Here is a 25377-nt window from a genome sequence, read left to right on the forward strand (position 1 = left end):
TTTGATTTACTGTATCCTTCATTTCAAGGATTTCTGATTATTGTCATTTTTTCAGAGTCTCTATCTCTTTCTTGAAATAATCCTTTGCTACCTGTATTTGTGCTCTTATCTTCTTGTTGGAGTGATCACTTTTTACCTGTATTTGCTCATTTAGGTTATTCTTTAATTCATAGATCATTTTAATTATGAACCTTCTGAACTACTGTCCCTGGGTTCTGTTATTGTAGTATCCTGGTTTGTTTGGGGCACTTTCCCCCCTTGTTTTTTCATGTTGTCTATGTGTCTTCCTTTCTTGCAGTGTGCATCCTGGACCTGGGTCCTGGCAAGTCGGTGAGGGCAGATCTGGTCCTGGCCTGAGCTCCTGCAGTTGTCTGCTGGTTGAAAGGGGTAGTCCCATGCCAGAGGCTGGGCTCCGGAGGGTGTCTTCCAGTGGCAGGATGGATAAGGAGGCCTACTGTCTCCTTATCAATCTCTTTAGCCTACTTGATCCTCAAAGTTTGGGAAAAATCTGAGGATTCTATCCTAAGCTTTCTTCTACTGTCATTCTAATTTGGTTCCCTTGGGTGATCACATTTACTCCTTAAAGCATCTACTATATGTATATCTAATGACTCTCACATCTATATCTGTAGTCGAAACTTTGTTCCCCAGGCTACAATCATGAATCTAACTCTTTACTGGTCTTCTCTATTTGAAAGTCTGTGCAACATCTTGTTCTGTGTAAAACTGAGCTCATCTTTATTTCCAAACCTCATTTTACTCTAGTGTTCCTACCTCAGTACGTGTTTATATCCATCCAACTACTCAAGTCAAAATCTGGTAGTAATTTTTTTCTCATTTCTTATTCTTCATCGAATCACCAACTCAAGAAAATTCTTTTATTTTTTAGTAGTGGGGACTGAACCCAGAGGTATTTTACCATTGAGCTACATTCCTAGTCCTTTTTATTTTTTGATACAGCTAAGCCCACTGAGGGTCTTGCTAAGATGCTGAGATTGGCCTTGAACTTGTGGCTTTGAACTCCAGCCTCTTGAGTTGCCACCATGCTTAGCTCTCAGAAAATTCTTAAATTAATCCACTTCTTTTCATCATTGCTCTACCACCATAGTTTAAACTATCATTCTCTCTATCCTGAATAACTTCCACAGTCTCTTAACAAGTGATTAGTAATGGAATCACCATTCTGAATTCATAGAGATCTTTTAAACACAACTGCCCTCAGGTGAAAATCTAAAATTTTAACATGGTTTGAGATAACCAGTGTCTAGCTTTGTAACTTGTTTCCATCATTTCCTTCCTTATTTTCTGCTCTACCCAGACATACTTTAGTTCCTTAATAAATCCATTTCTCTCTTATCACCAGGCTTTCAAATATGATACTGTTTCCTCTGCTTAGCATATTTACTCTTACTCTCTTCAACTAATTCCAATTTATCCTTCAGATTTTCAGCAAAAATATCACTTTTATATGCCTTCATAATACCCTATATTTCCATTCCATAAAGATTATCACACATTGACATTATGTGTTGGTATTTCTGAATTTCCTCTGCAGCTACACCATGAAGAGAGGGATAGTGTTAGTCTCATAAACCACTGTACCACCAACTAATTGGTAGAAGGCTTTGTATCTGAAGAACTATAAAGAGTGATAATATCATTAAAGAGACAGTGAGAATTCTGAAAGTAGGGGGAATCTGGGAAGCCCAGCAAAGAGGTATGAAAGTAAAAAGAGTTGCATATTAAAATTATCAGTGAGAGATGAATTGGGGAATCAAGGAGTATCTAATTCACACTGATGCTATAAATTTTAATACTTTTTGAATCTTTAAGAAATTAAATTCTTTTAAAAAATATTTATTTATTTATTTTTAGCTGTAGTTGGACATAATACCTTTATTCCATTCATTTATTTTTATGTGGTGCTGAGGCTCGAACACAGGGCCCCGCACATGTTAGGTAAGCGCTCTACCACTGAGCCACAATCCCAGCCCCAAGAAATTAAATTCTTATTTACTAATTCCAAGTCTGCAAATGATAGCTCAAATGAGGGGGGGGGGTATGGAAATCCATGTATGGCTAGTTTACTTACTGTTTTCAATTAAAGTCAATTTAACATTCAACAAAGTATTCTTTAGGTAGACAGGACTATATCACATACTAGGCAATACAGAAACTAAGATGTCTAATGACTATTTCTATTAAGCACTTACATAGAAATGATGGTGCACACTAAAAATTAAATAAGAGAGGAGGCTGTAGAAGTAGTTCACCTGGATTTAAATCCTGGTTCCACTACTTATTAAGCTATATGATCTTGGGCAAATTACGTCTTAGTCCCTTATTTTACAAATGAGAACATTAATAATTGTACCTACTACTATGGACAATTTTGAGTAATTAGAAAAGTTAATATGAAAATTATTTGACCTAATATTTGGCACACAATGAGTACCAAGTGAGTCTTAGTAATGATATTTATAAAGTATAATTTAAAACTTAAGAACATAAAGTAGAAAATTCTCTTTAATAAAAATGAATCAATTAACATGCAAGCTTCAGTTATGGATTTTAGCCAAAACTAAAGGTAGAGATAAAAGGGAAATAAAGGCATAAAGAGAAATAAATAGACTGATTCAGAGATACACAGAAACAAACAAATTATAAAAGGAGGAGAACACATAAAGAGAGACCCTGGTGCAAAAAATACTTGTGTTATATATAGTCATAAAGAGGTATCTGTCAATGAGCAGTAAGTCCCTCATCCTGATTTACAAGTTGTGGTTACATATAGTACATTCAAAATAACTTTACTATTTTCATAGAAGGTAAGCATATTATAGTCCTGCCCGTAATTACATAAGATTTTTTTTTTTTTTTTTTTTTGTACCAGGGATTGAACTTAGGGGCATTCGACCAGCCACATTCCCCAGCCCTATTTTTTGTATTTTACTTAGAGATAGGGTCTCACTGAGTTGGCTTAGCACCTTGGCATTCCTGAGGCTGGCTTTGAACTCTGTCTCAGCCTCTCGAGCTGCTGGGATTTCAGGCATGCACCACCATGCCTGGCAAGAAGTGATACTTCTGAAGAAGTATTGGAAATGATAAATTTTCCAATGAGAATTTCAATTTACTTTTAAAAAATGATTTACATTCTGTTAATGATAAGCATTAAATAGAGAAACTTCAAAAATGACCAAATGGATTTCTAAGGAATCTCTTTTATGAAAAATCATATATACATATGCTACGGATAAATTTTTTCTTTTTGTCCAAAGTAATTTTTTTTGTTTTGTTTTTTAAGAGAGAGAGAGAGAATCTTTTTTTTTTTTTTTTTTTTGTAGATGGATACAACACAATGCCTTTTTTTATTTTTATGTGGTGCTGAGAATCGAACCCAGGTCGCGCCCGTGCTAGGCGAGCGCTCTACCGCTGAACCACAATCTCAGCCCCCAAAGTAATGTTCTTGAAAACTTTATTTCCTAGGAAACTGATAATGTCAATATATGGCCTATAAGAAGATCAAACTCTCATACAGAAACTAAGATCTAGTGAGGAGAGAAAGCACCTCTTCATTTCTGGGATGTGGGGGGGCATATCTGACTTTAAACTGAGTTAACCTCTTAAAAATTAAAGGCACCAAACTAGAAAGGAGATCATATTAAGAAGAAATAACCATACTGTAGTGTAGATGTGAAGTAGACAATAAAAGGTTAATGGCTTAGAGATTTAAAAATTTTTATTTTTGATTATTTTAATTGTTCAAATTTATGGGTTATAGTGTAATAATTTGATACATATATACAGTGTGTAATAATCAAATCAGAGTAGTAAACATTTCCATATCTTAAAATGTTTAAAAATTTGTCTATTAGCAATAATTATATATATATATATAATTATATACATATATTTAAATTTTTTGTAGTTGTAGATGAACAACATGCCTTTATTTTATTTATTTATTTTTATATGGTACTGAAGATGGAATCCAGTGCCTCACATGTGCTAGGCAAGCACTCTACCACTGAGCTACAGACCCAGCCCTAATAATTATATTTTTATGGGTATAGTATGATATTAAAATACATGTATAAACCATATGTGCTGAAAAAGGAAAAAAGAACTAATCCTAGCAAGAACTAGGATTAAGAAAAATATTGACAAGTTATGTTATGTATATTAAAGCACAATTTTTTAAAAAAGCAAGAACTGACAACTACATGTAGAGTAGGCATAGTTCATATAATTAATTAACTTTTGTTGCTAAACTATTTTAACTAAATTGAGAGAGTGAATCAGAAAGTAAACTCTAAAGCCATGTTAAACATTTATTTTCAAATATTAGGTTACAAACATTTTCTTACCTCAAAATCATCATCGTCTCCTTCGGTGTAATGTGCATGATTGTCTGGATTGTTTACTTTGTCCAATAGTTCAATTGCCAGGGCCCTGGAGAGACCTGGCTGTCCAACAAAAGTATGCTAAGTAAAAATGAAACAAAATAATTTCATGAATATGCCTTTATGGCTCATAGAAAATGTTATTTGTAGTCTTTCATTCAATAACTAGCATAGACGAGCATAGGCATCTACTAATACAAATATTAGTAAAAACATTAATCAGCGAATGAATTGTTAATTATATAACTAAAAAAATTTGGGGTAAGCTTAGAACATAAATAATTTCTCTATGTAAAGTTGTCTAACCTATGATAGGTGGTAAGATTACATCTTCAACTATAACAAGGACATTTATTACTCATAACACTGATACGAAAGTGAATACCACATTATGGTACATCAATCACAGTAAGAATAAAGCATATATACTTTACATTTGCATACATTTAATCCAGTTAAATTATAAAGATTTCTTAGGTTGTTTAATTACTATGACTTTTCTCATTCAAAAGTATTTTATACATATATAAACTCAAAGAGCACACTATAAATTCACATAAGCAGCTAAGAAACGCAGTTAATTTTAGATGATGGCAACATTTTTGAGTTTTCTCTAAGGCAGGGGTCAGTAAACTATAGTGCAAGGGCAAAATCTGGTACACTGCCTCTTTCTCTAAATACAGTTTTATTGAGTATTAAAAATATTCTCATACATGTGTACTGTATACGGATTCTTTTATGCTGCAATGGCAAAAGTAAGCAGTTGTGACAGAGACTCATTGCCTACAATATTTGAAATATTTTCTATCTTCTCCCTTACAGAAAGTTTGCTGACTCCTGTTGTAAGAGATAACTTACAGTTTTATATTAAAAACCTAAGTATTTTTGTTCTATTGAAATATCTAATTACTGCATGACTACCAGAAATCCCTTCACAATTCCAATGACTTACTGTTAGAAGTCTTTCAGCAGTTGGTCTTTTTTTGGGGTTTTTAGTTAGTGCTATTTTGACAAAATTATGGAATGTTGATGACCTTCAAATAAAAGAGACATGTACAAAAATATCTTACTAATATTATTAGATTGTTGGTGTTACTAAATAAAATGAACTCAGAAGCAGTAAGGAAGTCTGAAACATGGGATTTTTTTCCTTACGTTTCTCAGTTCTACATAAACCAAAAAACTAAACCCAAAGCACAGTCTATTCCTTAGAAACATCTGGGTCAGTTTTGTATCTTAAGTACAATGGAATTAGGTAACAGAGCAGTAATATACAACCCATACAAATCAGAACAGGAAGAAACCAGTGTCAATTAGGTAGGCTGTGTCATTTATATAATTTATGTTCTGCTTAGAAGTAAAAACATACTTTTCTTATTGCCTAATTTATACAGTATTTACATTATATTATACCAAAAAGTTTTGCTATTCCAAAAGAGTTGGATGGCACAAAGGGTAGGGTACATAATGTAAGTGACTATATAAATCCTAAAAAGGCTACTTAATTTCTTAGAAGAGAGGATAAATAAGGAGTGATTTTAGCAACTGGAAAGATTTTCCCGCTATATGCATTGATGAAGTGGAGAAAGGAAGAAGACACAAATTAGAAGAATCATGTTTTGATTATTCATGAAAAAGAGGAGTGTTTTCAACACTGCCAAGATTCTACTGGGAGATACTGGACAAGAACCAAAGAAACCAAGTAACTTCAGTGACTAGCAATGACTACAATCACATGGCAATTCTCAGTAGAGGAATCAAATCACTGCACTGCAACTGGTGGCTTCTGACAGAGATAACATGGAGTCAGGTGGATCATAGAGTGGCAAAGGTTCTCCAGTGGTAATGACTAATCTGGAATTTGTACCTAATAGTTATTTGTTCCTGAATAAACATTCAGTCATTTTTGACATAAAGCCCTCATTTCCCAGATGGTTAGAAACTTTGGACAATAAGGAACAGGAAGAAACCAGTGTCAGTACAAAGGGATACAGCTAGTAGGAGGATATAAACTCCTTTGTTTCAATAGTGTAATTTGCCTTTCATTCCTGCCATGATCCCAAGACAGGCCTGGCTCCTAAATAAAACTGACAGTTAAGAATCTACTTGGGGGAGGGGTCTTAAATCTGAAATGAGCTACCGACTGTCTCACCAGAAAAATAAAATTTATGGGGCTGTGGTTGTAGCTCAGTGGAAGAGCACTTGCTTGGCACGTGTGAGGCTCTGGGTTCAATCCTCAGCACCACATATACATAAATAAATAAAAATAAAATAAAATGTATTGTATCCATCTACAACTACAATAACTAACTAAATATATAGATAGATAAAATTTATATAACAGAATCAGGAAGCTCACAGACCTCAAGAAATCCATGTAATCTGGATGAAGAACTCTCGAATTTATGAACTTAGAAACTTATTTGCCTGGTTAATTTTATAAAATGTGGAAAAGATAATACCAAAAAAATAATTTTCAACTTTCATCATTTAACTAATGACACTCTTAAGAACTATAATTCCAGGCAGGCTGCTTTACTTTATAATAGAAAGGAGAGATTAGGAAGAAAATAAGTAATAACTTATTCAAGTTTTTTTTTTAAATATTTTTTTAGTTGTCAATCAATCTTTTATTTATTTATTTATTTACTTGTTTGTTTATATGTGGTGCTGAGGATTGAACCCACGGCCTCACACATGCCAGTGCAAGTGCTCTACTACTGAGCCACAGCCACAGCCCCTTCTTCAAGTTTTATAGAAGGAAAAACCAAGAGAAACTGACTGTAAGTGTCAACAGCATCTGGGAAATCTTTTCAAACATCATCATCCATGCAAGTCAATATATAATTAATGGATGTAAAATAATACAGATCAAAAATCTTCATATATTAATTTCAAATCTTTCCTCACCATGCCTCTTTCTCAAGCTGCCAAGTTAAGAGAAACAAACAAGTTTAACAAGAGCAGTGAATTATAAAAGAACACTGAGTGGAAAATAAACCTAGATTCTTGCCATAACTGTGCAAGTAAATTAGGATGTAACTCTGGGCAAACTGCTTAATGCCTCTGGGCTTTGGTTTCATCATCTATAAAATAAAGGAACTATGTTCCTTCCCATTGTAAAATTCTATGAAACCATATATTCATTAACTCACCACTTTGTTTTGTCCTTTAGTTTTGGAGGCTGAAAATTACTTTTTGACATTAAGAAGAGAGCCCTGAAATAAAAAAAATTTTAGTTAAAAGCAACACCAAGTACTTTTATTACTACAGCTAATAATCAATAAATATTCTGTAGTGAATTTATACAAGACTACTATATATGTAGGCACTGAATAAAATTGTTTTGAGATAGGGAAATCAAATTTTTAATATTTTGGATAGCATATGCAAAATTTCTCCTACCTTTAGAAAATATCTTTAAATTTCAAATAAGCCCTTATTCACAGAGCAAAGTTACCAAATGTTAGAAGTTTTACTACCATGATACCTATATAAATAGTAGTATACATTTTTTTAATTTTTTTTACTTTTTAGTTGTAGTTGGACACAACACCTTTATTTCACTTGTTTATTTTTTAATGTGGTGCTAAAGATCGAACCCAGGGTCTCGCACGTTCGAGGCAAGTGCTCTACCGCTGAGCCACAACTCCAGCCCTTGTAGTATATATTAAGCACATGTCTACATAATTACATATAATTCTATAACACATATATATTTTTGAATAAATTTTTAAATTTACATGATAGCGAAATGCATTACAATTCATATTACACATATAGAGCACATTTTTTTCATATCTTTGGTTTATACAAAGTATATTCACACCAATTCGTGTCTCCATACATGTACTTTGGATAATGATGACTATCACATTCCACCACCATTTCTAACCCCCTGCCCCCTCCTTTCCCCTCCCACCCCTCTGCCCTATCTAGAGTTCATCTATTCCTCCCATGCTCTCCCTCGCTTCCCCACTATGAATCAGCCTCCTATATCAGAGAAAACATTCAGCATTTGGTGTTTTGGGATCGGCTAACTTCATTTTAGCATTATCTCCTCCAACTCCATCCATTTACCTGCAATGCTATGATTTTATTCTCTTTTAGAGCTGAGTAATATTCCATTGTGTATAAATGCCACATTTTTTTTATCCATGCATCTACTGAAGGGCATCTGGGTTGGTTCCATAGTTTAGCTATTGTGAATTATACTGCAATAAACATTGATGTGGCTGTGTCCCTGTAGTATGCTGTTTTTAAGTCCTTTGGGTATAGATTGAGAAGAGGGATTGGGTCAAATGGTGGTTCCATACCCAGTTTTCCAAGCAATCTCCATACTGCTTTCCGTATCGGCTGCAGCAATTTGTAGTTCCACCAGCAGTGTAGGAGTGCACACTTTGCCCCACATCCTCACCAACACTTACTGTTGTTTGTATTCATAATAGCTGCCATTCTGACTGGAGTGAGATGACATCTTAGAGTAGTTTTGATTTGCATTTCTCTAATTGCTAGCAATGATGAACATTTTTTCATATATTTGTTGACTGATTGTATATCATCTTCTGAGAAGTGTCTGTTCAGGGCCTTGGCCCATGTACTGATTGGGTTATTTGTTTTCTTGGTGCTTAGCTTTTTGAGTTCTTTATATACCCTAGAGATTAGTGCTCTATCTGATGTGTGAGGGGTAAAGATTTGCTCTCAAGATGCAGGCTCTCTATTCACTTCATAAATTGTTTCTTTTGCTGAGAAGAAACTTTTTAGTTTGAATCCATCCCATTTATTGATTCTTGATTTTAATTCTTGCACCAAAGGAGTCTTATTAAGGAAGTTGGGGCCTAATCCCACATGATGAAAATTAGGGCCTACTTTTTCTTCTATTAGACACAGGGTCTCTGGTTTTTTCCTAGGTCCTTGACCCATTTTGAGTTTTGTGAATGGTGAGAGATAGGGGTTTAATTTCATTTGGTTGCATATGGATTTCCAGTTTACCCGGCACCATTTGTTGAAGAGGCTATCTTTTCTCCAATACATGTTTTTGGCACCTTTGCCTAATATAAGATAATTGTAATTTTGTGGGTTAGTCTCTGTGTCCTCTATTCTGTACCATTGGTGTGCCAGTCTGTTTTGGTGCTGTTTTTGTTACTATTGCTCTATAGTATAGTTTATGGTCTGGTATAGTGATGCTACCCTGCTTCACTCTTCCTGCTAAGGATTGCTTTAGCTATTCTGGGTCTCTAATTTTTCCAGACGAATTTCATGACTGCTTTTTCTATTTCTATGAGGAATGCCATTGGGACACATAGAGATATATTATTCTAACTTTAGGTTGGTTGTACATTTAACCAAAGACTGACTTCAACAATTATTTGAGTGTATAGGCAAATTGCACCTACTTCCTTTAAGAATATATTACAGAAATGTCAATCTCTGTTGAATTCATCTTTGACCCATTTTCCTTTGTACTATGGAGTAGAAAGATAGAAGACTTAAGAGGGAATTTTTAAAGTGCTTCATTTTAGTATTTCCTACAAAAACCCCTTCCAGGATTCTAAGTAAACTTTTTTGTTTTAAACATAGTAGATATTTTCTCATTTTAAAAATGAAATGATTCAAAGGAAAAAAAAATCTATATTATGTATATTCTTGCCATTCTAGTATTTTAAATTTTCTGCACTTCTTTGTATTTATTTAAATGCTAATCAATTATTGCATTATTATTATTATGTGTTCTAATTTTAAATCACTAATCAATTTTCCATGTTCCTTTGGTATACACATATTCAAGAGCTACCCCTAACTGCTAAACAACTTAATAATTCAGCAACTATCATTTAGATTTTTTCCTATTATTCTAAAATTAATAATTCTTAATCCTTGAATTATTTCCTAAGTATAATTTTCTTAGTAGCAGAATAACTAAAATATTTGTATGGCCCTTAACAAATAACATAAAGTTATTTCCCTCAAAGTCTGTACCTATTGGCAATCAAGATAACAGTAGATATCTTTTAACTTGTGTAGTTTTAGTTTTCCCCTATGTTTCTTTACCTGATACTTGCTCCTAAATACTCTTTCTCCTAATGTCTTTATATGAGTTCCTTATGTAGCACACATTACTCCATGGTTGGTCATACATTAAGAGAACATTTTCCCCATTTTAATTTTCCCTTTGATTTTCTACCATTTAAAGTTAAATTTTGGTCCCATATATCTGTCCTTCAAAATATGAAAAAAACTTTCAAAAGCCCTCAAATATTTATTTCTGAATGACAATATATCCTAAGATATATGATAATTATTCTAAGCATAGTTATTTCTTCATAATTCCTAGACAGAGTAAGAGAAAGAAAATCAAATGAGATAGTAAAATAAAATCTCTTGTGCATTTTACCATTTCATATAGGACAAGAAACAACATCAATTAATGGAGGAATGAAAATAAAGACTCCAAAAGACTTATTTAATAATAACTGGCATGTCCTATTCTGATTATTAAGGAAAAATATTTTATGGAAAAACTTCAAACAATGCAGGCAACTCACTCTGTTTGAGGAGCAGCAATGTAACCAAGCAGTGTTTGAATGTAATTACTTACCAGTCCTTTACAATAGTTTTTCTATTCTGACATAATTAAAATAAGTGTAATCCCAGTATCACAAGGTTTCCAAAGACCTGATTGATAACTGCATAATTTTCTTTAAATATTTATTTTTCAGTTATGAGTGGACACAATATCTTTATTTTTATTTTTATATGGTGCTAAAGATTGAACCCAGTGCTAGGAGAGCAGTCTACCTCTCAGCCACAATCCCAGCCCCCTGATAACTGCATAATTATAAATAATGAAAACACCTCATTGGATGAAGATCAAACATAGGTGGTTGAAGTTCTCCAAGTTCAATTGCAGTTATTCCCACAGCCCAGATATCACAGAGTTGGTTATAGCCACCATTCTTCTCTACTGCTGCAACTTCTGGAGCCATCCTAGAACCAATGAATGAACATAATATTTTCATTTTCAAAAAAATACTACTTCTTGTTATAACCATTAGATTTGGACGGAAAATAAGCTAAGAGCTCTTTACTGGGAAAGAAGAAACTTTACCAGGAAAGATTTAACACACACACACACACAACACACACACACACACACACACACATTCTCTCACATACACACATATACATATTCTTTTAAAATTTATTATTTAAAAATCTTGAATACTGGTGATATGAGAAAAACCTTGCTTTTTACTTTAGTTTGTGTTAGGTGAATCTTGTTATGTAATACAGGAAAATGAAAAAGAATACCTAAAACACTGTGAAGATCACAGAAAACTTCCCAATTGAGATAAGACTTAAAAAATGAATCAGCAGGGAGCTAAGTTGAGTGAAGAGTCACTTCAGATTGCAAATGCAGGAAGACAAGGAAAGCATGTGAATCACCTAAAGGGCTGCTGGGTGCAGGGCAACTCAGTATGTGTGATCCATAGATGAGATGGGCTGTACACAGCTAGTTATCATTCGGCAATAAGTACTGAAAGAGTAAGCATTCTCCCTTGTCCAAATGTATGATCAATTTTTAGCAATTCATTTTTATTTTATCTTATAAAAGTATGCCTGTGATAGGAAATGGAAAAATATTATCCTTTGCAACAGATGTTTAAAGGGTCTAGAGAGTGTTCGGAAACTAAACCTTAGAAGTCAAAGCTAGATTATGAATGACCTACTGATTACAAAAGAATGTTTATTTAGATTTTCTAGACCCCCTTGAAAGACTCAATTATGACAGCAATCTTAATCCAGAACTCATGACAACATGAAGGACAGTGTGAGAGGAGGAAAAAACAGTCAGATAGGTGAGTTTGAGAACTATTTCAAGTATACCAAGGAAAAAAGAAAAAGGACTTTTAGAAGGCTATAGTAGAATGAATAGGATAAAAAGGGCTGACTGAAGATATTGACTTGAGTATAAAATGCTCCTTAAGTAGAGCTATTATCAAGTATATAGAAGACTGAAGGTCACTGAGTAGCTGAGTTGCAGTTACTTGGGAGTAAGAGGTGTATGATGGCATCTGACATTATACAGTACAAATGATACCACCCAGGAGAAATGTTCTTTTTATTTCAACATTTACTATTTAGAATTAACTTATATTTATATTGAATATCCACAAGTTGCTTTTATATGCATTTAAGTTACAAAAAGTTCTCTTAACACACTTTCAACTCAAGTGTGGTTAATGATATGTAAGATATATACTAAAAATGCTAACCTATAAATGTATATACCACATGTGAGTTCTATATACATACTAATGGATCCAGGACTGAAGAGAAGAAAATGATTACTATGGAGCTGAAGATTAAAGGCAAGTTTCATACAAGAAAGGTTGAGCTGGAGCACAGAAAAAGCAAATCAATTTCATTTTCTCTGCCCACTAGAATCATTTAGTCGTGGCTAACAGGAATGCCAGGCTAACACTGTTGTGCTTCCTGGCTTAGCTGCTGACCCATCAGTTTTCCATAGGTGATGAAAAGCAGAGTGTGTGTCACTCTTTGCAATGGGGAGAACTTAACATAAAAACAGGAAAAGGTATTCGTGAAGAGGTAACAAATACAACTAAAGTAGCAGTATTTCACATAGTATGATCAGGGTAGAAAACCAAAAAATTCTGACTGGAGAAGAGTGTTTACAACAGAAGAGGGAAATGGGAATTTCACTGAAGGGAATTCTATAGATAACCCAACTTACCTGCATTTTCATATAACATTTACTAGGGATTTCCTGTTATTAAAAGCAGTATATGATAACTGAAGAGAATTTGGAATACATGAAAAAAATATGGAAAACAAGTGAAGCACAATCTCAACCAAAACAGTCATTCTTTCACACATTCTCATTCATATTTTAAACTTAAACATGTCTTTTATAAAACACAGCTTTTAAATTCCCTTGCATATGCTACTTTTAAAAATTGTTAATGGACCTTCATTTTATTCATTTATTCATATGTGGTGCTGAGAATCAAACCCAGTGCCTCACACATGCTAGGCAACTGCTCTACCACTGAGCTACAACCCCAGTCCACATATGCTACTTTTAATCTTGATATTTTGATTAGTAATCTGCCATAAGCTTAATCCACTGACTATTCATCTTTTACAACATAATGTTTAACATTTTTAGCATATTCTTCCTTTGAGTTGAGAAGATGTATATGATTTTCTTAACTTATTCCAGGAGGTGACTCAGTTGTAAAGCACCCATGGGTTCAAGCTTCATTACCGAAAATAAAAAAAAATTTTTAAACTCCCAAAAGTTGCTTATGATTTTTGAAAACATCACAGCTAAATTACTTTTCAAAAAAAAAATTTCTTTTCTCTCAACTTATTATTTATTTATTTTTCCCAGACAAGCAACAATTTATTCTGGGCTATGTATAAACACTTTGAATAAAGTATTCAGTTTACAGAGGACTTTTCTGCATCATTCCTAATTAAATTGAGTTTGCAATAACATAGGCTTACTTTATTTATTTTTTTTATTAGAACTTTAAGGTTATACACAGTTTGGGTTCATCCTGACAAACTCATACATGCATGATAATCAATTTCAGTTTCTTCAAAAATTTTCTATCAATTTTCACAAATATTTAGTGATAGAGGGGATTATTCATGATTCCAGATGTTTTCCAATTTGATAGAAAAGAATATCATTGTTCACTTTATATTTTTGTTCATCAAGGGAAACACTTTTCATATTTTGTGACTTCTTATATATATTAATTTAATAATTCTGCTTTTAATAAAACAGTCTACTGACTTTTAAGAACTTACATATTGAAGTATTAAACCTAGGGTGGCATATTTTAGCCAGTATTTCCTGTTTTATTACTTAAATTTTAAGGTGGCAGACATCCTTGTTTTAAATTTTCATGTAAAAAGTGATCAATCTTTTCCTTTAAGGTTTTATGCCAAGAAAGCTTCTTCAACTCTTAAAGCAGATAATTACTGATGACTATTTTGGCATTAGGTATGAAGTATGGAGCTACTTTGTGAATAATAAATTATCTAAATTATTATCTGCTCATTACAGAATCTAATCCTTTATATGAATTGTCAATTTCTATTGCAATAACTAAATTATTTTACATATTAAGATTTATTGCCATGTCTCCTATTGTATTTCTTTCTAAAATACTAAGACAGTATTTTAGAAAGAGTAACTTGCCAGTAACTGGAATTATTAAGTATAGAGATTGATCATTAACCATGAAGAGATAAAAATGTACCAATCACAGTAATCTCTTACCAATAAGGTGTGCCAATGAAAGATTTTCGCTTTGCTATAGTAGCTGTTATTTTTGCAGCAACCCCAAAATCAGCTAATGAGGAAAAAGAACAGAACAGAAAATTCTAATTCTTTTCAGAACAAGTGATGTTTCTAAGTTTCAGTTTCAGTAATGTTATAGGCATAGCATTATTAATAGTTCAGATATTTACATCAGGTAATTGTACATAAATTGAATACCTAAATATTTCCTAGTTTATAACAAACTCAATAAAAGAATTCAATAGCATTTTACTATAGTGAAAATGTACTTTATTAAGAACAAAGTGAATAAAAATATTTTCATTACAGGCTTACTGAAGTAAATTTGGGGAAGAACAACAACAACAACAAAACCATTAAAACAAATGGGAAAGACACATTTCTGAATTCTTTTTTATCTTAACAACAGATAAAACTAATTTTAAAAATGTCCTTTTTGCTGGGTGCGGTGGCGCACACCTATAATCCCAATGGTTTGGGAGGCTAAGACAGGATTGAGTTTAAAGCCAGCCTCAGCAATGTCGAGGTGCTTAGCAACTCAGTGAGACCCTGTCTCAAATAAAAAATAGAAAATAGGGATGTGGCTCAGTGGTAGAGTGCCCATGAGTACAATCCCTGGTACCAAAAGGTTAAAAAAAAAAAAAAAAAAAAAGGACTTTTTTTCTAAATATAATTTTTTATATTGTTTTGTCATTAAAAAGAGTTATAAAAAAACAAATACACATCTAGTTCATTTAATATATCAGGCGACTGTACTCTCATATATTAAAAAAAAATTGCTGATTGGATAATATTCCATGAGTGATAAAATGTAGTTTAACAGTTTTTCTATTGCTAGACTTAGGTTTCTATTTTTTCTACTATAAGTAATAATGACTAAATACTTATATAAATCTGGTCTTTTCATCTTTAGGATTAAATTCTATAAACTGAGTCTCAGGAATAAATATTACTGGGCTAAAGTATAAACATTATTGTGATTCAATATGAATATTAAAATTAAACGTCAATTCTCATCTAAAATTTCATTATATTTTTTGAAAAAAATTTAAAAATTTGAAATAACATACCTAATTTTACATCACCATGGTCTGTCAATAAAATATTTGCACCCTAAAACAAAAATACAAATTCTATTAAATTAGCATCAAAAATTTCTTCCAATACAATTAGCAATTTAAACATAGTAAATGAACTTACTTTGATATCTCTATGCATTTTGCCTTTAGTATGCAAATAGGCAAGACCCTGAGGTTTAAAAAAAAAAAGTATGTGTTAGCAAAATTACAAAGTTGACTCCAAAATTTTCTACTTAGTTGTCACTGAATAAAAAAACTAGAATAGAATATCTTTCTTAGAGGCATAAAAATTAGAAGAGTTTCTTTTTACTAATCAACATTTACTATATCTTAAAGATTTTTAATTCATTTTCTGATAAAAATTGGAAATATTTTACTAAAACATAATTTTGAATGAATGCATTTATCATCCCCAAAAGAGTCCTTCTCTTAGTTCTTTTGGCTTTTATACGTATGAAAAACTATTTTTTTTTAAGTTCTACATGGGCTCAATATCTTTATTTTGTTTATTTTTATGTGGTGCTGAGGATCAAATCCAGGGACTCACATGTGCGAGGCAAGTGCTCTACCGCTGAGCCACAACCCTAGCCCCTGAAAAAATTATTTTTAAAAGATATTTTTTCTACATATTGAACTCTAGATCAACAATTTCTTTCTACCTTTAGGCTCTCCACTGTTGTCTTAACTGTTTCTAATAATAATCCTGCCATCATCTTTTTGTTTGCATGTAATGGATTCTTTTGTTCTAAGTATTTCTAAGGTTTTCTCATTATCAAATGAGCAATTTGGTGATGATATTCCTTAGTACGCTTTTCCCCCCATGTTTCCTATCCTTGGTTTGTTTTATGCTTGGAGTCTATGAATTAAGAGTGTTCAATAAATTTGGAGAAATATCAGCCATGTTTACTTTTCAAATATTGTTTTCATTCCTTTCTCCCCCTTTTTGTCTTCTCCCTCAGTAAGAAAAACTATACAAATATTAGGTCACCTGAAATTACATTTTAATAATTTTATTTTTTGAGATCAGGTCTTGTGTTTCCCAGATTGGCTCTGAAGTCCTGGTCTCAAGCAATCTTCTGACTTGAGCCTTCTGAGTTGTTGGAACTATGAGCTTCTAATACCATGCCTGGCTTTTCATTTTTTAAAAAAATCATTTATTTCTGTGCTTCATTTTGGATACATTTTTTTACAAACATACCCTCAAATTCCCACAAATGTACATATACATACAAACACACACTCACATATGTGTATTTTTCAATATCTAAACTACCATTAATTCCATCCCTTGTTGAGTTCATCATACATTGTAGTTTTCATCCCTAGAAGTTTGATTTTGGCCTTTTTTTTTTTTTTTTAAACATCTTCTGTACCTCAACTTAAATTGCTTTCTTATCTTATTTGCTAATTCTATCATCTTATCAGTTGTGAGTTAGCTTCATTGATTTCTCCTTATTCTACTTCTTTGCCTTTCTGGTAATCTTTGGACACCCAACATTATGAACTTTGCTCTTTGGGTACTGCATATTTTTGGATTTTAGGGGCAGGTGGTAGGGATTGAACCTAGGGACATTTTATCCCTGAGCCACATTTCCAGTCCTTATTTATTTTATTTTTTTGAGACAGGATCTCCCTAAATTGCTAAGGCTGACCTCGAACCTGCAATCCTCTTGCCTCAGCATCACGAGTTGGCTAGGATTAAAGGCATGCATCACCACACCTGGCTGATATGTTTCTGGATTTTTATAAATACTCTCCAGTACTTTATCCTGAAGACTCTAGCTGCCTTGGTCTCCCTGCACCAAACTTGGGTTCTTCCTCCCTGTACCAGGGCCTGCTCCTTGTTTTCTATCTCTCAGGCCTTTAATACTTGATGTCATCTCTCTTTTGTGGTGCTCAGGATCAAAGCCAGGGCTTCATGCATGCTAGGCAAGTACTCTATGAATGGGCTACATCCCAGCCTCTATGTCCAGTTTTTAAAAACCACTATTTCATATATGTTTCCTAGTTTCTCTGATTGTTTCAGGGAACAAGGTACTGTTACTCTGTTACTCCATTTATACCAGATGTGGAAATCTGTTAAACTGAAACTAATTTAAATTTAGAAATCATTTCCTACAAAGCTCATTATATTTGGGGAACTAGAACCATATAAGCTAAGGTTATATATCAGATATAGAATGAAATCCAAGCTGCTGTTTTTTCACTTCCACTCTTAAAGAAACAATGAACTTGGAAATTAAAATATGAAGAAAATGAATTTATCAATAATTCTCTACTATGAGTACGTGGTTAGGTTTATATTTTATGTAAATATAATAGATTTTTATGTTATATAAATACCTTGGGGAAAACTATAAAGTTAGCCCTCCATATCCATGATTTATGCATTCATGGATTTAACCAACCATGAACTAAAATACTTTTTGGGAAAAAAGTCTGTCCTAAACATACTCTTTTTTTTTTGTCATCCTTAAACAATACAGTATTAACAACTATTTATATAGCACTTATATTGTCCTAGGTATTATAAGTAATCTAGAAATGATCTGAAGTGTACAAGAGGATGTGCATAGGTCACAAGCAAATATTACACTATTTTAAAAATTTTTTTATAGTTGTAGATAGACAGCATGTCTTTATTTAATTTATTTATTTTTTAATGTGGTGCTGAAGATTGAACCCAGTGCCTCATACATGCTGCGCAAGTGCTCTGCCACTGAGCTAAAGTCCCAGCCCAAATATTATACAATTTTATATAAAGGATTTGAGGATGTGCCAATTTTGGTATCTTAAAGTGTCCTGGAACCAATTCCCCATGGATACCAAATGATGACTATACACACACACACACACACACACACACACGCATTTACATGCACATGAACATAAATACTAAATTTACTTTCATATATTTCACAGTAAGATCTGGCATGATGTACCTTAAAACTACATGGAAACTAACTTTATAAACTAATTAGAACTCTCTCCTAGATCTGTTCAAACTCCTAGTTTCTAAAATATAGAAGAGCCACATATAAAATTATCAATTAATAATTATCAGTTATAAATTTTTTAAAAATGAAGACAAAAACCCTACAGTTACTACTTAATTCCTCCTCCTCATCTAAATGCCTTAAAGTATATGAACAAAGTTATTAATTGCTAATTTTCTCAATGAGTAGTCTTTGAGGGAACTATAAATAAATAAATAAATAAATAAATAATAAATAAGCAAGCGACATGCCCTATACCTCTACTGCCGATCCACTTTAGTATACTAAAAGCTCCCACAGTTCCTGAAGAAGCAAAGCCATTTGTTTAACACAAACTTAGAGAAAGGGGTTCTGTTTCCAATGACATATATTAATATCCCACAGAATTAGGTATTCCAGCTAATGCTCTGGGTTATTACTGTGAAAATTTAGTTTATTTTGGGAGAAATGGTTCATATTCTCTGGAAGAGATAACTTTCACTGCTATAAAACTTCAAGGGAAACCTTAGACAATTTTACAATTGAGAAGTCTGGTGATTCATTCATGAAAACAAATTTGTACCCATGGCTTTCCTTAGCTTTGTAGCAATGTGGGTCAAGCAACAAAGCAGACTACTTTAAATGATCACTTGTATTAGCATGAAAGCAGAACACTGCTTACCACCACTGCATATGTCAGCATCAGCTTAAGTGAATTCTTGTGACTTGCTCATGAAAAAATACAACTAGTTTTACAGAACTATACTATGAGATGGGAATTAAAAAATCATTTTGGCTTACCCTTTCTCTATAGTTATTGATTATGAACCAGAATTGCCTATCTACATAAGCAAACATAGTACCTGTAAGGTTTCTCTGCATACATAGGCTATTTGCAATTCTGATAATGGTCCAGTAACTAGAAAGAAAAAGACCACATTGTCATATGTTTGAACATAACAAATTAAAAATAGTCTACTTTTTTAAATGACAAACTATTGTAAAACTTCTCTATATTTCACTGAATGACTTCTCTTCTGACCAGGAACATACATTATCTTTGTAATCAAGAAACAAAACAAAACAAGAAAAGGTAACACTGAGACTGAAAATGTACTCTAAAAATAAGAGAATTATTCCATAATAACTTTAGTAAGTGAAAATATTAAGCGCCCATTAAGTGTGAATAGGAAGTTCTGTAGAAAGCAATGGACATAATATGATCTCAATTCTGAAAATTTTTTTAAAAATAAAGCCAAGAAACTTGATAAACATATATAACTAATGACAGTTAGTTATATATGTTTATCAAGCATAGACAGTTTGGTTACTGAAACACTGAAAAGCAACATCACTTTTTTAAACATCAAGATATTATCTCTTTAGCATAATTCTTTACCACACCTGTCAAGACAGGGAGGCTTGATCCGGTACCTTATCTGAGAATTTAACAGTAGCCAGATCACTTTTGGCAACCAGATCTCTCCCTCCCTAATATGAACTATAAAATCCGTCTTATGCAAGTACCTAATAAGAGACTTTGGAACTCTGTCTTTCAATACCATGAGAGAAAATCTGGGATGGTGTTTGCTGACAGTGAAACCCAGGTAGTTACAGGTAATCTCTGCCTAGAAAAACATTTCACTGCACATTTTCATCACTGTGTTTCTACACCTACTTAGGAATAAAACTCTGATTCTTAGTAAATGGATGGACTAGTAGTAATACAAACCACTTTATTAATAGTATTTAATTTATAAGTGTAGATATTCTTGACTACTGTTTTTTTTAGGATACTATTTATAGAAATGCACACTTCTTGGACTCCAATTAACAGCAATTTTATGAAGGAATAAAATTGATGTCTCAAAATAACTTTTTAAAATTAAAAGGGAAAGCAGTAAAAACTGCCATCTGTATAGTTTAATTTTATCCATATTCTTAAGAGTTCTCATTTTATAAAAGTGTAAACAGATAAAAATTACAATTAAATAAAAACTTCATATAAAGATTATTATTCTTCATAAAATCATAGATAAGGATTTTAAATCAGTAGCATAGAACTGTTTCCTACCAATAATCTTTATTTTTTAGCAATACTGGGGATTGAATCTACTGATCTCGACCACTGAGCTACATTGCCAGTCCTTTTTATTTTGAGACAGAGTTTTGCTAAATTGTTGAGGCTGGCCTTGAACTTGTAATCCTCCTGCCTCAGTCTCCTGAGTAGATGGGATTATGGGCAGGTGCCACTGTGCCTAGCTTACTGATAATTCTTTAAAACCAAAAACAGGATAAAAGAGAACAGTCATTCCAATTTTGCATTATATAAGAAAATGAAAGACTACTAAATAAGAGATTAAGCATTTGTTTTTTTTAAAGTGGGATTTGTTCTTATTTTGAAATTCTTAAGAGTAGAAATTGTAATGTCTATGTGTAACATTTATGTGGTAAACCTTTTTTTTAAAAAAATAAAGAGATAGTGACCAGCACCTTTTTGTTATGGGTTATTTGTTATAAAAATTAGATAACTACTATATTAAAAGTTTATAATGAAGTAATATATCAATTAATTTTTATTATAATTCAGAATTTTATATCTGAGTCCTGCTTTCCCTCCTTAGGAGTACTGACTTATCTGTCTGGAATGCAGCCTTTTGTTTTGCTTGCATTTACATTCATTCATATGTATACTTACAAAAAATAATTTTTGAAAGCTTTAGTATGATTAACCATGCTATATTTATTATTGAGGATTATTTAAGTCAATATACAAAGCCATTTCATTGTTTTAAGTGCTACAAAATATTCCATATCACAAGTACAGTACAGTTTATTCAACTGATAGTCTACTGAGTTTTTTTTTAAACTTTGACTTCTACAAGTTATAAAATATTATATAAACTGAAACATCACTTCTGTTTTTATATTATGGCTACATTTGAAAATTACATGGCTAAAATTCAATAAGGCTTCCATTGTAAAAATTCAAAATAAAAATATTTTAAAATATTTCACATAATTCTTCTTCTTCTTTTTTTTTTTTTTTTTTTTTGTTACCAGGAATTAAACCCAGGGATGCTCAACTCCTGAGCCACATCCCTAGTCCTTTTTATTTTGAAACAGAGTCTTGCTAAGTTGCTGAAGGGACTCACTAAGTTGCTGAGGCTAGCCTTGAACTTGTAATCCTCCTGCCTCAGCCTCCAGAGCCTCTGGGATTACAGGTGTACACCACTGTGCCCAGCCACAAAATTTAATAACAGTCTAAGAATAAATAACAAACTAGGCATAGTTGCAATGGGAGTTTTACTATCTCACATGCATGTTAAACAAGAAAAAATATGTTTTAAGGACACAATCTTAATTTTACAAATTCTAGAAAATTCAAGACATTGTAAATAACAAAACAAATTGGAAACTAACTATAGAGCCAAATTATTTCTAAATATTATTATTAAGCAAAGTCAACTAAAAAAAACTGCCTAATTAACAGAATACTAAATAAAATTCCCCAATTTTTAAAAATAATTATACATTTTAATGCAAAGTTATTACAGTAACAAGTGAACTATTTTTCCGGTTGGACAGTTAAGTTATTAAGATAGATACATAGTTTCCCTTGTGAATTACTCTTTACATTTCAATTCTTGTAAGGGAGGTTAGGCAGTTTCATTAGTAAACAAAACACTTTCCTAGAGACTACATCTAAAAAAAACTAAAAAGTAAAATTTGGATTGTAAAAATGCTTTTGAATTTCTTGGTTCTGGCTCCACCAACAACAAAAATCTTAGGTTTCTTTTATGCAGTACTCTGGGAACAGAACAAAAGAATATAAAAGAGTAAATCTCTACATATTAATTTCCCGGGTGACTGGAAATGTTAAACAATAATCATTAATGTCAAAGTCAATTTTAAAGTATAAAGTTAAATTCACAGTACCATGATAAATATCTTGAAGTGATCCGCCACCACAGTATTCCATACAAATCCACAGTTTTTCTCGACTATTATGAAGAGAAAATTATATTAGCTGGTAATTTTCAATCACTGAAGTAAGTATTCTAAGGCTTACACTCTTCCATACATCAAGAGTCAGGATATAGTGCAGAGGGTAACAGGAAACTGCTGTAGCAATCTCTCTTCAATATGCAGGAAAGCACATCAGTTTCAGTTTAGTTCCCATCTTAAAGGTTTAGATTATGAATAGTTTTTTGTAAGATAAATACTTTAATCATTCATAATATTTCATTAAGGTTGCCCTAAGGTATAACCAAATAAAGGAGGTACTTTAATCAATATAATAGAGAAATGAAAAGAAAGCCCTAAAAATTTTACAACTTTGGATAGTGTAGTTTAAAAGTTCCCACATACAATGGCACTTACCTGAAAAGGAAGGAGAGTGGTAGCAAAGAAGATATAAAATACAGAAAGAGCAGATGCTTTGTTTGTTTCTTACCTGAGATAGCTTCCAAAGTAGGCAACAATGTTGCAATGTTTACATTCTTTAACCATAAATATTTCTTGTTGAATCAAAGAAAAATCATCTCCTGAAAACAAAGTAAGTTGGTCATCATGTTACTCAAAATCTCTACATAGGGAGGAAGAAAACCTTTGCAATAAATATTAGAGATGAGGAATTCAGCATTCTTCATACTTCAGTAAGGTCTAAGGCCTAAAAATGTACAAATCTTTGAATCAACAGTTGCTTCAAAAATATTCTTCTTAAGGAGATATGCACAAAGACAGATTAGTAAACATCTAATGTTTACTGTGGTGCTGTAGTTTATAAATTATGGTACGGTTTACAGTTACTCTTAAATTCTAAATATAAAAACATGTTCACGCTAAGTGAAAAGGGAAGATTTATATATAATCACTTAAATACATATAAATGATTATATATAATCATTTACATAATCACTTAAATACATATAAGCACAGAAAGTGTTTAAAAACATGCAATGGTTATGCACAGGAAGTAAAATTAATTTTACAGTCTTTTTTATCTGTATTTTCCAATATTGACATACTATTAATGGGAATTTTATGATAGTTATGAGACTACTACCTAAGTTATGATACTACTGTAAAGACTGTTACATCAAACACTATTTTATGTCAAAGTGTTTTTTATTTCAGTAAAAGGCATGTATGAACAGGTAGAATGATTGTATGTGCATATCTAAAGGTAGCATAATATAGCCAATAAGAGTTTGAAACCTGGAATAGACACATCTGGATTAAAATCCTGGTAAAGACATTCACTAGAATTTCAGCAACTTGACCCTTCTGAGTTAGGTTCATTTGTTAAGTAGCATCTGGATTTATTCCACTATTTAGCTTTCTTGTATACCACATATCCTTATATTATCTACATTTCAGTAGTGGAAAGTTGCTGATGATTTTGGTAATAGATTCTTATGCCCCTATGTTTTTGATTATGTATTTCCCTCAGTTGGGAATGTTACTGAGAAAGTTACTGTACCTATGCATTTAGCACATTTGAGAGAATAAATACAACAGTAATATTACTACATGTTAGAGACAGAGGGATATTTAAAAATATGTTCTTCATTAGGACATCATTATAAAAATATTTTTTTTAGATATTGTTTTACAGTAGTCTTTTGAAAAGCAATGGCAGATTTAAAATCAGTGGTACTCAGATTCTAGCTTTAACTTGGAAGTCATCTTAAAAAATTGCACAGTGTCAAGAAAGGAAATCTGTGAAATCAGGCCTTAGATAAAGAAACAAAACATTTACATAAGCCAGGGATAGTTCCTATTTGTATTTTCAATTCTTTCAATTCAGATCTAAAACAAAACTTTAAATATTTTTGCTATGCAATAAGTACCCTTTAAAGAATTAATCACTGATGTGACTGAAACATAAACTTAGTTTAGCTATCATACATGCAATTTATTTGTAATCTAAAAACTCTTTTCAACAATCACTGCCTATAAACATTAACTGAATTCAGTCATAGGATTTAGTGTTAACAATTTTACAGGATTAAGTCAGCCGAATGAGGGTGCAATCTTCTAACTGCATAAAATTCTGAGTAAAAAATCTTTATAGCTTTTACTTGTAAACTGGGAAATATGTAGTACATAAATCATTACATATATCTTAAACTTAAGTTTAATGGTCAGTCAATGAAAGGGGATCAGTAAGGTTACAGTAAGAGTCTGCCTACCTCAGTGGAAAGGCACTGTTTCCTGTGTCTACTGATGAGCACCAGAATATTGTTTCTCTTGCCTGAGCCTTTTCCATCATAGCATTAGAACTCATTCTTTTTCTTTATTTCCCCTCCAGTACTGGGCATTGAACCTAGGATTCTCTTATCATTGAGCTACATTCTCAACCCCCTTTACTTTTTATTTTGAGACAGGGTCTCAATAAATTGCCTAGCCTTGCAATTCTCCTGCCTCAGCTTCCTGAGTTGCTGGGATTGCAGGCACCTGTGACTGCACCAGCAGAACTTATTCTTTACATATACCAATGTCCAACAAACCGGCTACGCTCTACCCTTCTCTTAGTTTTATCAAGAGGCCCTGAAGCTTGGCATGGTGGCATATTCATG

General features: G+C 32.4%; 1 protein-coding gene across 1 annotated transcript in view; it reads right to left on the bottom strand.

The window, feature by feature from the left end:
• The window catches only part of Map4k5 (mitogen-activated protein kinase kinase kinase kinase 5), a 108389-nt gene that overhangs the window by 47598 nt on the left and 35414 nt on the right, over positions 1-25377 (bottom strand). Inside the window, exons 3-12 of the mRNA XM_027929825.3 lie at positions 23250-23340; positions 22733-22797; positions 19657-19712; positions 15940-15987; positions 15810-15852; positions 14719-14791; positions 11259-11390; positions 7559-7621; positions 5356-5437; positions 4368-4484 (exon numbers count right to left, since the gene is read on the bottom strand). Of these exons, the coding sequence (XP_027785626.2) occupies positions 4368-4484; positions 5356-5437; positions 7559-7621; positions 11259-11390; positions 14719-14791; positions 15810-15852; positions 15940-15987; positions 19657-19712; positions 22733-22797; positions 23250-23340 (770 nt within the window). The remainder of the gene's footprint in view (positions 1-4367; positions 4485-5355; positions 5438-7558; positions 7622-11258; positions 11391-14718; positions 14792-15809; positions 15853-15939; positions 15988-19656; positions 19713-22732; positions 22798-23249; positions 23341-25377) is intronic.

The sequence above is a fragment of the Marmota flaviventris genome, chromosome 2, assembly GCF_047511675.1.
Source record: "Marmota flaviventris isolate mMarFla1 chromosome 2, mMarFla1.hap1, whole genome shotgun sequence".
NCBI classification, from domain to species: domain Eukaryota; kingdom Metazoa; phylum Chordata; class Mammalia; order Rodentia; family Sciuridae; genus Marmota; species Marmota flaviventris.